Source organism: Silurus aristotelis, assembly GCF_946808225.1.
Source record: "Silurus aristotelis genome assembly, chromosome: 18".
Taxonomy (NCBI): Eukaryota; Metazoa; Chordata; class Actinopteri; order Siluriformes; family Siluridae; genus Silurus; species Silurus aristotelis.
Window position 1 is genome coordinate 1095789 of NC_139591.1, and position 16246 is coordinate 1112034.

Here is a 16246-nt window from a genome sequence, read left to right on the forward strand (position 1 = left end):
ATTCCTCATGAGCACCCTGGGCGACTGTGGTGAAGAAAAAAACTCTCTTAGATGTTATGAGGAAGAAACCTTGAGAGGAACCAGACTCACAAGCAGAACCTCATCCTCATTTGGGTGACATCAAGAGTTTGATCATAAATCTTTAAACAATACAGAACACTGGAGAGTGAGAACTAACATGAGTGTGTGATTATGAACCATTTAGTGCTTTATAAGTAAGAACTAGTAGTTTGTAGTGGATTTGAATCTGAACAGGAGGCCAGTGTAGGGATGAGAAGATTGGGGTTATATGGTGATATTTCTCCACCTTGTGAGAACTCCGACTGCTGCATTCTGGACAAAATGAAGCTTGTTTATTAATGACGCAGGACATCCACCTAGTAATGCATTACAATAGCCCAGTCTGGAGGTCATGAACGCATGGACGAGCTTCCCTGCATCAGATATAGACAACATGTTTCCTAGATTAGCAATATTTCTAAGGTAAAAGAAGCTGTTTTTGTAACTTGGTTGATATGATTTTTAAAAGACAAGTTGGAGTCTAAAATAACTCCCGTGTCTTTTACTGTTGAACTAGTGGTTACAGAACATCCTTCTAAATGCAGATTGAGATGCTGGAGCTTCTGTGTACTGGTTCTTGGGCCGATGAGCAAAATCTCCGTCTTATCAGAATTGAATAATAGAAAGTCATCCAGTCTTTTAATTCTTTAACACACTCAGTTATCCTGGTCAACTGAGATGTTTTGTCTGGTTTCGATGAGATGTATAGCTGGGTATCATCAGCATAACAGTGGAAGCTGATCTCATGCTTCTAATAATATTTCCTAAGGAAAGCATGTATGTTGTGAAAAGCAGGGGTCCTAGAACTGAACCTTGTGGCACACCATAATTTACTTGCATTAACCTCAATAGAGCTCCATTTAAATCTACAAAATAGTAACAATCAGACAGGTAGGATTTAAACCAGCTTAATGCCTGTCCCTGAATGGTCTTGGTCTGAAGCTAAAAACAGGTCATTAGTGATTTTAACTAGAGCAGATTCTGTGCTATGATGGAGCCTGAAACCTGATTGAAACTCTTCAAAGATATTGTTCTCTTGTAAGAAGGAACAGAACTGAGCAGACACAATCTTTTTTTAAATCTTAGACAGAAATGGGAGATTTGGAATGGGTCTGTAATTTGATAGTGTGTTTGGATCCCAATGAGGTTTCTTAATGAGGGTCTTAATAACTGCTCATTTTTCACAGGCAGAGACTGTTTATAGATTGTTGTAGTCATATTTTTTATATGTGTAGCTTATACTTTTATACAGGACTGATGCAGTAATAGACATAATTTGTGTCCATAATAAATATAATTAAAGATAATTTTATGCATAAATTACTCATTTTATTTGTATATACTGCATGATCCGAAGTCCTGTGGAGTGTAAAGTCACACCCATTAGTGTTGGACCGGCTTCTCTCTCCGCCCTCTGTTTTAACTCTGAACTTCCACTGAGTTTCAAGACCTTCATTTCATTTCAGCTTGTCCCCGTCCACCTCACAGCAGTACAGTGTCTGTCTTCAAGCATGAAATAATGTAGGCTGCATTAGTTTACTATTGTGTGTGTGTGTGTGTGTGAGTTATAAAAGATGGGCAGTAATGTGGAGCAGAGCTGCTTCTCTGTCACTCTGAGCTTTCTGAAGGACTCTGAGGAAAAAACTGAAGTGTCCAAACAGACAAACCATCAGGATCTGACTCTAAGGGTCGACAGAGACACGGAGGACGTCACCTTTACAGTAGAGGACGGTAAATATGGATCCAGACTTTGCTGAAATGCTATAAAATGACATGATTTTATATATTTATTATAGTAGTGATTATTGATGATGAGTGGAAATGTAATATTTCATTTCAGTTGGTTCATTTAAAAAATCTTCTTCATTATCGAAATTGCAAAATGAATAGAAAAATAATATCATTACAAATGAGAAAAAACGTTTCTTGTGCTGTTTTTTATTGTTAACTAAAAAAAAACCAGGATGTAAAACAGTTTTTTGTGAAACTTCAAAAGTCTATTTTTTTTTACTATACATTCCAAATACACATTTTATCATCATCAATAAGTCCCTATACGTTTATTCCAAATGAGCGAGCACTAAAAATGTCTACGGATTAAATCAGTTCTTATAGGATTCCTTGTAGTTTTGCGGTTTAAAATATATATATATTTAACAAATATAAGAAAATGTACATTCTTTTAGCACCAGCGCAAAAAACCCCCACTTTCAGACCAAATGCTTATAGTTACCATAAAGGCATATTCCACTACTTCTGCTAGTTTAGTGTCAATAAATGATATTTTTATTCTACATTAATTCCTTTATTGCATTATTTCATTTAAATGCAACAATAAATCTAAAATAGGTTCATTTAAAGGAATTTAATCACAAAGACTATTATTTGAACCCTAATCTGTATTTTCCATCTTTATTATATTCTGTAGAATTCTGTTCACGAAATGTATGAATATATAAGATATAATGTTATTACAATGAAGACACAAATGTTATTGATGTGATGAGTAAAAAAGCAAAATTGATCATTTTTTTTACGTTTGAGAGTTGGAATGTTCTTGTATCCCATATGACGTGATACAATGAGAAAATGTTTAACGGAGCTTCATTGGCCAAGTAGGAAACAATAAATCATCTCATTAACAAATCTCTCTGAAAAAATTAATAGTTTAGTATCTTAAAATATAAATAAATACATATAAAAGAGTTGAAGTTTTAGAACTGGGAAATAAATTGTGTTATTACAAAACCTATAACAAAAATAAAGTGTTGATGTTTTTCTGCACGGTTGCAAACTATTGAATAATTTTATTAATATTTATTTGAATGTAAGGTTTTTATATCTAATGTGCAGTTTGAGCAGAGTGCAGATTTATCTCTGTTTATATGCTCTGATATGCTGATATTTTCTCTTTAGGGCATAAATTGTAGAACTAATTAAAGGTAAAAGACCCGATGATTTCCATGAAATCTGTTTATAGGTAAAAGATATAAAGTTATGCACATAATATTTACCGTACACAACAAATGCAGTGGTTTGAAGGATAATTGCAAAATGTTGGAATATTCCTCTAATGTTATTTATGAGTATAACGCTACCATGAAAATAGGAGCCCAGTGGTTAAGGGGCCCCTGAGTAAGGCCCTTAACATTTCACTGTGCTGTAATGTATATATAACAAGTATAATTTTACTATAATAATCCTGTACATAGGTATTAACAGATCGAGAAGCGTCTGCTTCACTCACTGCTCTCTTTACTCAGCTGGCCTGCACAACACTGTAACCTGTGTGTCTATGTGTGTGTGTGTGTGTGTGTGTGTGTGTGTGTGTGTGTGTGTGTGTGTGTGTGTGTGTGTGTGTCTGTGCTTATATAGGAATATCTAACATTAATAACAGAGCCAAAGGGTCAGATTTGTGTGTAGGAATGACATTAAAGAGGGATACGTGTGTGTGTGTGTGTGTGTGTGTGTGTGTGTGTGTGTGTGTGGTCCAGCTGCTGTGTGCACTGACAGCTCGTAAGGATTTACGGCACCGTTGTGGAAGCTCAGAGGCGGTTCGCCGGTTCTGCTCGGCGAGCTCCAGTCTCGCGTGCACTGCTCCACTGTTTTCCTTCCTCACGGTACACTGAGCTGCTTTTGGCGCACAGGATCAGATAGTGTGGCCATGTTCAGCACATACCCAATCTGAGCTGTTGAGCATTTAGCAGTAGAGCTTGAGCGCATGACCTATATATAACGTATTATAACATTAGAACTCTGAGCTCTACTCTTTATTTTGTATAGAAGGTTAATAATGAACACAACATTTCAGGAACAACTTGAGGTTCCATGTACGTTATTTGCACAAATCTCCACAAACTTGTCAAATGGCGGTCCGACTTACGATTTTTCGATCCTGACGATATCGATATGACAAAATGGTCAAAATATTTAAAGTTGCATGGCAGGCAAATGTAAAGCGTAAATCAGATATGCGATACGATACGTTGGGACGCTGCCAAGATGTACAGCTCGTCTCGTGAGATGCCTTACACTCACCAGCCGTCGAGATCAGTTGTCTCAGTCTTTGGTATTTTTCTTTTCTCCATTTTTGGTGTTTCTAAGCCCAATTGTAGCTCTTGGGACGTTGAAACAAAGCACACTGATTAGTGTAATTACCTACAGGTGTGCTCTCTTATAGCTCGTTTTTTCTGACTTCACCCTCCACCTGCAAACTGGTGATCGTCCACGTGCCTGCTGCCACATACACACATATATACAGTAAAGTTGACACAGTACAGTACTGTAAATTTGCTACATTATGTACTGTGTTTTGTTACATTATTACTACATGTACTCTATATTTCAATTAACTTTAAATAGTAGGTTGGGAGATTTACTTGTGTCCACACTATTTAGAATGTACTGTAGGAGACATCTCTTCATGGTCCTCCTAAACTTCACTGGAGGCTTACTGTGGTCCTGTGTATTTGTGTATTCAAAGACCAGAACAGTTTGACTTCTGCACTAACACTGTATCAGTTCATACCCACATACACTAATCAGGCAGAACCGGTGCTGTTCTGTCCTACGTGCGTTACCACGTCTGCGATTTCATCATGGAATCATTACTGTGCAAGGAGACTGTTTTAAAGGTGATATTGTGGAAACGTAGTTAAATAAAGTAGTTTCTTGTAAACAGAGCACTGAACACTGCATTACAGCATGGAAATCTACTTTGATCGCATCATTTGAGTTTCACAATTCTGACAATTTAGACATCATAATCACTAATTTATGGTCCACTAGGCTGAAGATAAGTCAGGAAAATTCTTCGAGGTTCATGGTATTTCTGATAAGTCTTATTTTCTGTATGATTTCAGGTGATGGAGTGTGTGTCTTTAAGTTCTCCACTATGAGGGAGACACTCGAGTGTTGTCGAGTGGGGACTCAGTGCTTCCTTGTAACTGTGGGTTGTGTGAGCATCTTATTGCACTTCAAGACTCAGACAGGTGAACTTTTTTGTACCTTGCTGGTGGGCATTAAATAATTATATATATAATAATTTCATTCTATTTGTGTTTTTTAATTTAATGAACTCCAAATAATCATTAAAACAATAATGTCTATTTCCATTTAAAATACACATTAATACTTGATAAAAGGTACATTTAGACTTTAAAAATCTGTTCTGCACTTCATACTCAATCGTTTCACTTGAACCTGATGCCTGGACCGAGCTTTAACATGCCTGAGAAATCTTACACCATCCAGGTGTTTGGCGTGCAGTTTGAATACATCACTCACCTTCATCTTATATAAAGAATCATTTGATCCCCCAAATCCAGAGTTTCAGACCTTCCACAGAATGATACACCATCCAGGTGTTTGGCGTGCAGTTTGAATACATCACTCACCTTCATCTTATATAAAGAATCATTTGATCCCCCAAATCCAGAGTTTCAGACCTTCCACAGAATGATACACCATCCAGGTGTTTGGCGTGCAGTTTGAATACATCACTCACCTTCATCTTATATAAAGAATCATTTGATCCCCCAAATCCAGAGTTTCAGACCTTCCACAGAATGATAAGGGCATGGACTGACAGCAGGAGAGAGCTGTCAGCATTCGACCAGAGGACAGAGAGTTCATCTGCTCTTCAGTACTTCCAGGTAAAATCCAGCTTTCAGGTATGAATTACTTTAAAAGAATGGCTTTGACCATAGACAACAAAATCATTCAACCTTTTGTGTAGCTTATCAACAAAAACATGTTGCTCTGAAAAACATGTAAAAATTAAGCCGATGCGATACGATTTCCCCTGTTACGATGTAGTGTGATGCGATTTCGATTCGATTTGGGAAAAAAAAACATGTAATATGTAAATGTCAATATGGTACAGAAAACTTACATTTATTTCTTCAATTCATTCAAACTGCAAATTATCAATTTACTTAAGAGCCTTTTGACTTCTAACGCAAACACGCCTTTGTAGTGCAAAAAATAAATTAATGAATAAAAAGATGAAATAAAAGCTGATGTTCTTTTCCTGTTGTGTCTGCAGGAAGTTACAGCTCTACCTCTGCCATGTTAATCTGTATTCTCTGACTCTCAGGACACGCCTCGTCTCCGTACTGTCGTGATGCCTCATATTCACGTAGCAGCAGTGGTGCTGAGAGAACGCGCTCTAAGAAACGGTTTAACGACGAGAAATTGATCAAAAATATGCGCACTTTTTGAAATCGCCGCATCACATCGTAAACTTTTATACTGATGACCGATGCGAATCGCTGATTCTTTCCATCACGTATTTCTACCAGTTTAGACACAGTTGTAAATGATCAGGTCGGTTTGTGCGATTTACACGGTCTGTCAAATGTATGGAAACTACTAGTATTTTATGGTTTTTGAGACACATGGACATTCCTTTTGTTTCTATGCGACATACACACAAGAATTGGATCATATACGACCAGACGGAGGTTCTGTGGAGTCCAAATTTCCCACAGTTTAAAAAAATAAAAGATAAAGATGAAGAACTCCCACAGTCAAACATGGAGGTGGAAGCTTAATGGTTTTTGGTTGTTTTGGAGCAGGGAAGGTAGAAGATTATTCAAATTAACTTTACCTAAATAATGATAAGTACTGTATAATTGCATACCCTGATCTCTGAATAATTAGCTAGCATCACAAAAATATATATATAACCTGATGTGTATCTTATATAAAACCGATTAATAGATAGATAGATAGATAGATAGATAGATAGATAGATAGATAGATAGATAGATAGATAGATAGATAGATAGATAGATAGATAGATAGATAACTTTATTGTCATTGCATAGTACAGGTACACAGCTACGAAATGCAGTTTAGCATCTACCAGAAGTGCAAATAGTAGCAATTGTGCAAATTGGCAAGATAAATATGTAAATATATGTACAGCATGAAATATATATATATATGTAAACATATGTACAGTAAATAAATATAAATGTGTAGACTGTCGAAAAGTACAAGTAAATAGTTATAAGGCAGTAAAAAAAAATAGCAAAAAGCTAAATTATCAAGTACATAAAATATCTGTATCCGTATACGTGAAAAAGAGGACGGATTGATGTAATGTGAAGCAGAGGTACTGCCTAAAGGTGATTATTTAATACTGTGAAAAATTTCACAATAAAGGGGGAAAATGGGTTACACCTCCAACACAAACACAGCAATATATAATACAACTGTTTTATTTCTATTTCAGTTTTATGGCTGTCTGTCTCAGCAGCAGAACATGCTTCAGGATTACCTGAGAACAGCCACGTACCAAAAAGCCATTTTACTGAACGACATCGACTTCAGAGACAAAGTAAGTCTCGACCAAACGCTTCCGCGTTCATCATTTCATCATTTAATAAATGTAATAAATTGAATGAGGTATTTTTCATCGTCTCTTCGTACAGGTGGTGCTTGATGTTGGATGTGGAATGGGGATTTTATCGTTTTTTGCCGTGCAGGCCGGCGCTCGGAAAGTGTACGCGGTGGAAGGCAGTTCTGTGGCCAAACATGCAGAAGTACTTACTTATCTCCCTGATTTCTGCCTTCTTAATGAGGTGTCACACATTTTAATCTTCTTTTATTGGAAAAAACATTTCAGCAGATCGTGAGATTTTATTTGGCAAAATGAATCTCGTTCACATGCAGTAAATCACTCAGCGGCGTGTAAAGACCTCGTCCCACACAGTTCCCTTAGAGGTCAAGGTGATAGATCTGGGGAAACATCTAACAAGGCTGACACGTACAGGGCTTCTCACATGACTTGAAAGCATGGCTTAATGACTCATGGACAGATCTGGCTTGTGTGTGTGTGTGTGAGTGTGTGTGAGTGTGTGAGAGTGTGTGAGAGTGTGTTTGGGTTGAAAGGGCGAGAAAAAGAAAGGAAGCATATTTTCACGGATGGCGGGACGCTTTTACAGCTCTACGGTCAGAGCTGTAAAATTTCAACTCGATTTTTCCTGGATTTTCATTGGTAACAGACTTTAATTTCAAACAGATGTGTTTTTTGTCATTTCCAGATAAAAATCCCTGCCGTTTCCTGTCTAGTTTCTAAACTTTAAAACTTAAACATAATTTTAATTTTTGTTTAGAAATCGCATTACAGGTTACAAAGCGTTATATGGGGTTCTGGGCTGATTGTTATCAGACCCGGCTTACATTTTTGTCTGTGTTCCTGCAAGCACCCTAAATGATCCGTGACAGTGTGAGTGAGTGTGTGTGTGTGTGTGTGTGTGTGTGTGTGTGTGTGTGTGTGTGTCTGTGTGTGTGTGTGTGTGTGTGTGTGTGTGTGTGTTCCAGGTAATGTGAATGTGAGTAATTGAGATGTCTGTATGGCTCAGGTACTTGTGAGGAGTAACGGCTTGGAGGACAGGATCACGGTGCTCGCTGGAAAGATCGAGGAGGTTTGCTGCCCTGAGAATGTGGACATCATCGTCTCGGAACCCATCGGCTACATGCTCCTCAATGAGAGGATGCTGGAGAGCTATTTACACTCCAAAAAATGGTTGAAGCCTAAAGGTTTGTGCAGGCGTAGTAGCTCCGACACCAAAATGAACATTTACTGAATAGATTTCAGGAGCAGCCTTCACCAATTAGATCAAACATCAGAATGGGGTAAAAATGTCACTTCGTCGAAAAGTCAGATCAGAAAAGAATCTCTCGAGTGTTTTGAGATGACAGGAAGACTAACTAAATAAACACTCATTACATCAATGCTGAGCAGAAAAGCATCTCATCATGTACCACATGACAAACCTTTAGGCAGGTGGACTACAACTGCAGAACAACACAATACATAATCCAGGAACAGATATCTCAGACTACAGTGTACACAGGTCCATCAAAACTGCACACTTCTTCTTTCTTCTTCTTCTTTTGTTTCCTTCTTCTACTTCTTCTTCACCTTCTCACTTTCCTTCTTCTTCTCCTTCTGCTTCTTCTTTTTCTTCCCTTTCTACTTTTTCTGCTTCTTCTTTTCTTCTTCTTCTTCTGCTGATTCTTCTTCTCCTTTTCCTCCTCTTCTATCTTCCTCTTCTCCTTCTTCTTACTACCGGGCTGCTCCCGTCAATGTCCAGTTAAGTTAAGTCAAGTCAAGTCAAGTCAAGTCAAATCAAATCAAGTCAAGTCATGAGGCTTTTTTTGTCATTTCTACTATACACAGTGGTACACAGTACACAGTAAAAACGAGACAACGTTCCTCCAGAACCCTGGTGCTACACTAAACTACATAGAGCTGCAACACACAACATAAAGCTACATAAAGTGCACTGAGTGCAACCGAGTGCAAACAGTGCAGACGAAAAACAGTACAGACAGACAGACAACAGTACAGACAGACAGTACAGACAGACAGTACAGACAGACAGTACAGGCAGACAGACAGGCATACAGACAGACAGACAGACAGTACAGACAAACAGAACAGTCAGACAGACAACAGTACAGACAGACAGACAGACAGACAGACAGATAGTACAGACAGACAGTACAGTCAGACAGACAGACAGTACAGACTACAGATAGACAATACAGACAGATAGTACAGACAGGCAGTACAGACAGACAGGCAACACAAGACAACACAAGACAGTGTGGGACAATACAAATACAAACCTACTGTACACTCTGAATATACAGTACTGTCCAAAGAGAACTATAAACACTATAACTGAGAGTTTATGTAAACAAACACAATGCGGTGCAGAAAACAGCAGCAGAAGAAGTCAAGAGGAGCAAAAAAACAGCATGTAAACAGTTTAATATGGTTTAGTATAAATAATAATATATAAATGATGGTGGAATGGATTAAAATGAGTAATGAGTGTGTGTCAAGTTCAGGTTGTACAGTTCAGTAACACAGTTGATTGTGTGCGTGTGTGTGTGTGTGTGTGTGTGTGTGTGTGTGTGTGTGTGTGTGTGTGTGTGAGTTCTAGTTCAGTTCTGTGTATTGAGTAGCCTGATGGCATCATACGTCTGAATACCACCCTGTCCTCTACATCTGCCTCTTTTAATTCCACCACCTGCATGTCTTCCCTCACTCTCTGTCTCCTGTCTTTTGGTCATTGCCAATGTCCCGAAACTATACTAACAGAGCAAGTTTTCCCACCAAGTCTTTCCCTCTTTTCTTCTCTTCTCTAACACACACTCCATGACTTTGCAGGGATTTAAAAACTGTGAGTGTGTATCAATTTAACCATCTGAATTAAATATCTTTTCTTTCGGAAAGGCTTGATGTTCCCCACCTTCAGCGATATCCACCTGGCACCATTTACAGATGAGCAGCTTTACTTGGAGCACCATGCACGTGCCAATTTCTGGTAAATACAGTAATTTCACCACCTTCTTAATTGTAGTTTCCAGAGCACAAGATGGGCCGAGAAAACAACAAAAGGTTTAAGAGATGTAAAAATGCTATTTTTTCCTTAATGTTTTCTTATTTCTATGAACAGGAAAATTTAATTTAATTATTTCCTCTTTGCTAGTAATGTTCTCATAGATTACAAATGCAAAAGCCGGCTCTTGGACCCCTTAATGATGACCTACTTGAGCTCATACTCATACATTCCTCTCTTCCATGGATAAGGGGAAATACCAGTGTTTTAACAGACCATACCTGCCCCCTCCTTGCCCACACAATCCCTCGTACCAGGGCTCCAGCTCAGATTCATGCTTCCTTTTGAATGTTTAGATTCTCCTCCATGGTTTATTTGATGTCTCTCCTGGGCCAGGAGACAGCCGTCACAGAGAAACGGCATTCGAACCACCACCCACAGCTCATGTTCTGCTTGCACGGTGCTGTGACCCGTCTCAAGCAGGCTTTACTGCTGCTGTACGCTCCAGTGGTGTCCAACCCTGTCTCTAATTCTCTCTGCTCCAGCAATGGCGTTAAACACGCACAGTGCCCAGAAAATAGATATGAAAAACATAGACGCGGAACATAATTTTGGAACCATGGCTTCTCAAAACCAGCTATAATTTAGCTCCATAATTTCTTTTAATTATTCAGTTGACCTGAAGGACACCCAGCCTTTTATCGCCACTTTTAATGGATGATGCGGCATCGTGGATTATATATCAGCTCTTCCCTCAGTATCTACATGCTGGCAGCTTGTTTTTTCCTGTAATCAGATATTATGGGAATCTGCCCAAGCAAGCCACGGCCTCGATGGTGTGCAAATAAAAATTCAGACAATAAAAATGGTTTGGAATAAAGCATAATCCAATATATATCTATATAATTACATGCATAAAATTATGCTTATTTAATAACTATTCCATATATGAGGGGGTTTCAAAATGTTTTGAGACTAGACCTGTTTACAAGAAAGTACTTTATTTATCTACATCTCCACACGTAATAGACCCCTTGCACAGTAATACAGAGCTCCCAGTGTTCTTCTGGAACGTGTCCTAGAAGTCTTTTTTTTTTAAGCACCTCCTGCACCATCTCCGCACTGGTGTCAAAACTGCGAGCCGGATCTTTATCTTTAGGAAGAGGAAGAAGTTCGCAGGGGCCAAATCTGACGAGTACGGGGGTGCCGAATTGTGATCGTGTTGTTTCCGGCAAGGAACTCGCGTGTGAAATGGTCCACACGTGATCAGAATAGCAGACGTGGTAACGCATGTGGTCAGAACAGCACTATTTGCACGGCTGCCTACGTACACAGGACAATGTGTTTTGGCATGCTGTTTTATGTAGGTCGGTGCTCCCTGTGACTGTGCATGCAGCCTCGTGCTGCCATCTGTTGGTGTGTCACAAAACTAAACTTGAATCTGTTTGATACCACCTCGTATTTAGTCATTTTGTAAAACTATTGATTATTTATTTCTTGCATTTATTCCTAGAATGAAGAAAATATTTGATAGAACTGGACAATTCATAGAAAAATTATATTTCACGCTTAGAGAACGTAATGTCCTAAAATACGTCTAATCTCATGATTAGTCGAGCAAATTGGGCAAATTTTTATACATATTTTATTTTTATAATAAACCTCACTTTTAAAGACTGACATATTTTATCACCAGTGCTTAAACTGAGATCCATGTCCAATTCTTGGCTTCATGAAGACGTAATAAAAGCTAAATAAATGTATATCCATGTCAACACTCAGTCCGACAAGTTGAACAAATATGACTAAATCTGTTTCTCATTAGAGATTTTTTTCCTTCGCTTCACAGAATCTTTGGCTTTCTTAAACGTGGCCACATGACCATGAATGTGGAACAAAGAGGGAAAGACAAGTCATCAGACTGTATTATTATTATTTTTTCCATTGCTTGCAGGTCTGGGGTTTTGTCATATGTCTTTCAGCACTGCGATTTCAGCCCTGCGATTTCCTGTCAATTTCCAGCTTCACAATGAACAGATTTTGCCTTTGGGATAAAGTTTAAATGAATTCGTTAATTGATTGATTAATAACGAATCAAACGAAATTAAAACAATTAAATTCTTGTTCATTTTGATGTTTAGGAATCGTCACGCTGGCGATCCTTTGATAAACGATAAATCTCAGGAATGCACTTTCTCTTTTTCTGAAATATCATACGATTCGAGATGTTTTCTTTTAAATGTTTTTTGTTATTGATCTTTAAAAAAATGCCATTGCAGATCTTTCCTTTGTGCCTCAGCTGGTTTATGTGTAATTTAGATTTACCTCTATATAAATATTATATATTCATGATTATTATAAACAGTAAAATAAATGTGTTTACAGGCTCCAGACCTCTTTTTACGGAGTAAATCTGAGCAGACTTCACTCTGCCGCCATGGACGAGTTCTTCAAACAGCCGATTGTGGTTCGTCTCTGGATTTTCCCATGATTACTTCACATTTTTTGAAAGTTTGTCCATAAAAATGATGTTGGTATTGTATCTTTTCCAGGATACATTCGAGACTCAGATTCTGATGGCCAGGTCTGTAAAACACAGCATTAACTTTATGGAAGCAAAAGAAGACGACTTGCACAGGTAGCATGTTATAGAATCATTAGTGCAGGTGTTTATAAAATGTTAATGTGCGACTTTTTGGTTCTGCAGGATAGAAATTCCATTTGTTTTCAAGATCATGCAGTCAGGACTGATTCATGGACTTGCGTTCTGGTTCGATGTGGCATTTGCAGGGTCCAGGTGAGAATTAAAACACAAAGATCATGTGGTCTGGTTATGTTTTCAGGTGAACATTAACCTAAAGTCTACGATCATTTATTTGGATCTGCGTATCTGCAGATGGTGGTATCACTATGTCTTGAGATTGGACCTGTTTACAAGAAAGTACTTTATATATCTACATTTCCACAATGTCACCTTCAAAATAGTCTCCTTGAACAGCCATACAGTGCTCCCAGTGTTCTTCTGGAACATCTCCTAGAAGTCTTCTTTTCAAAGTGTGTCAAACATCTTTTGTGATTTGCGCCAGATCTGCACAACAGTGTCGAAACAGTGAGCTGATCTTCATCTTTGGGAAGAGTTAGACTAGTTTGACTCCGCAGGAGTCAAAAAAGACTTCCTGATCTCTCGTCGTGTTTCAGTGACGTTCTTCCGTTCTTGAAGTGCGTTGCAGCGTCGCCGCATGTCACACGTACGTCGTGTCAAACGTCTCTGTGGCAGATTTGCCCATTTTCACGCAGAACTTCACGTTTGCGCTGTTTTCTAAGCTGTCCGTGATGAAATCGCAGATGTGGGAATGCACGTGGGTCAGAGCAGAACCAGTTGCACAGCTCCTGATGTACACAGGACAATTCCTTTTGGCTTACAATGTCCGTGCTCCCTGTGACTGTGAGTGCAGCCTTGTGATGCCGACTGTTGTCATGCTACAAAACTAGTATTGAAACTCTTTAATACAGCAAATTTTTGTTATATGTAAAATTTATATTAGTTTGTTGTTGTTGTTTTTTTTTATTTTGTGACTATTTGCTTAAAGTTGCACAACAAAAATAAAATGTATTTAATGGAATAAACTGGTGATTATTCTGTATTTCAAAGAACAACAGTGTGGCTGTCCACGGCACCACATGAGCCACTGTCCCACTGGTACCAGGTCCGATGTCTCTTCCAGACGCCTCTGTTTGCTAAAATAGGCCAGACGCTATCTGGACGGGTTCTGCTGATCGCCAATAAGAGGTATGATGGATATGCATTATGTTCTCTTATCATTTGGAAATGTACACTTGACCATTTTCTTTTTATTTGACAGGCAGAGCTACGACATTCACATCACAGCTGAAATCGATGAATCTGGCTTTAAATCTGGAAACACATTGGACCTTAAAAACCCATTCTTCCGGTAGGCGTCACGCAGCTCGTTATTACGGCTATCAGAATCAGAATCAGAATCATTTATTGATCCAACAGTGAAATTGTTGTATTGCAGTTGCTCACAGTAAAATTCAAGTGGAAATATACATGTTAAGTCATATATAAAGTGAAATGGCAGAAAATGTACAGTGATTTATGCAGTTCTACAAGTTATTGCACATGTAACAATTATTATTATTATTGCACTAAATTATTATTCCAATTTATTAACATTATATAAGTGTGGCATAAAAATCTATAACTACAACTATATCTACACTTATCGGGTATAACATTATGCCATTATAACATTATGAGCAGTGAAGTGAAGAACTCTGATGATCTTCATCATGGCTCCAGTTAGTGGGTGGATTTATTTATTAGGCAGCAGGTGAACATTTTGTCCTCAAAGTTGATGTTAGAAGCGGAAAAATGGGTGTAAGATTTGACCAATTGTGACGTCTAGACGACTGGGTCAGAGTGTCTCCAAAACTGCAGCTCTTGTGGGATGTTCCTGATCTGCAGTGGTCAGAATCTATCAAAAGTGCTCCAAGGAAGGAACAGTGGTGAACCAGCGACAGGGTCGTGGGCGGCCGAGGATCATTGATGCACGTGAGGAGTGAATGCTGGTCCGTGTGGTTCGATCCAACAGACGAGATCCTGTAGCTCAAACTGCTGAAAAAGTTCATGCTGTTAATGCATGATGGGTCAGAACTTTTTTAGGGGACCAACACAATATTAGGCAGGTGGTCATAATGTTATGCCTGATTGGTGTATATCTATTTCAAGCTGTTTAATACTCAGAGGGAGGAGTTATACAGTTTGATGGCCACAGACAGAAATGATCTCCTCTGGCACTCTGTGGTGCATCGTACTGTAGTTGTTGGAGTCTGTCACTGAATCTAATCAAAACACTGGGTAGTTAAGGGTGTGAGGTAATCATGATGAGAACAATCTCTCTCTCTCTCTCTCTCTCTCTCTCTCTCTCTCTCTCTCTCGCTCTCTCTCTCTCTCTCGCTCTCTCTCTCTCTTTCTCAGGTATGCTTGATCCTGAGATTTTCAGTCTGCTCTAAAAACCTCTGTAGGATCCAGGAAATACCACATGCAATCTCAAATAACCAGTTTTAATGCACATTTTATTTCTGTAAGGACAAATTGTATGTTGAAGTCTGTAAAAAAATCTTTTGGTGTAACTTGAATACAAATAAAGGTTTTTTGTAATAAAGAACTAATGAGTGCCAATTTATATTTATGACTCTCATAATATTACTCTTTATTGCATTTTTACAACCCCCCCCCCAAAAAAAATGCAATTTACATTTTTTTATTATTAAAGGTCAGATACCAATAGTTTGATTCAAGTCACAAGGAGAAACTGAAAAAATTTATATAACTTTTAATTTATTGCAATAAAACTTGTTTTACTGCTGCTGTTACACATCAACCCAATTATATATATATATATATATATATATATATATATATATATATATATATATATATATATATATATATATATATATATACATACGATGTATCCTATAAAATATACATAACAGACTGATGCCAAGCCTTAGTTACAGTAAAACACATGAAGGGAGATCAGTTTATTTTTCAGTATTATCAATATTATTGTAATTGTTTAATAAATAATTATCAATAAAGATGGAATTCTATTGTCCACATAGATTTATTTATGTACAAATGTTTGCATTTATTTATTTATATAAGACTGGATTAAATATTTTATAAGGTATAATTGATCTATAACATATATATATATATATATATATAAGTTATAAAATAAATTTTAATGTTAATAAAGGTTGTATTAAAGGATTTAAAAATATTCAATATA

General features: G+C 37.7%; 1 protein-coding gene across 3 annotated transcripts; it reads left to right on the plus strand.

Annotated features, from left to right (window-relative positions):
- Positions 1–1503: 1503 nt before the first annotated feature.
- Positions 1504–15616, plus strand: carm1l (coactivator-associated arginine methyltransferase 1, like). 3 transcript variants are annotated; one of them, XM_083567912.1, is made up of 13 exons: positions 1504–1791; positions 4923–5051; positions 5608–5714; positions 7301–7405; positions 7500–7610; positions 8433–8610; positions 10319–10409; positions 12810–12891; positions 12977–13062; positions 13132–13221; positions 14077–14214; positions 14288–14396; positions 14459–15370. In XM_083567912.1, the coding sequence occupies exons 1-12, from the start codon at positions 1635–1637 to the stop codon at positions 14379–14381; spliced, it is 1368 nt and encodes a 455-aa protein (XP_083424038.1). In that variant the 5' UTR covers positions 1504–1634; the 3' UTR covers positions 14382–14396; positions 14459–15370. The 3 variants fall into 3 exon arrangements, with proteins under 3 accessions (XP_083424038.1, XP_083424039.1, XP_083424037.1); XM_083567911.1 differs by lacking the exon at positions 14459–15370 and adding an exon at positions 15427–15616 and having other exon boundaries at positions 1505–1791; positions 14288–14377; XM_083567913.1 differs by lacking the exons at positions 14077–14214; positions 14288–14396; positions 14459–15370 and adding an exon at positions 13305–14070 and having other exon boundaries at positions 13132–13272.
- Positions 15617–16246: the final 630 nt, after the last annotated feature.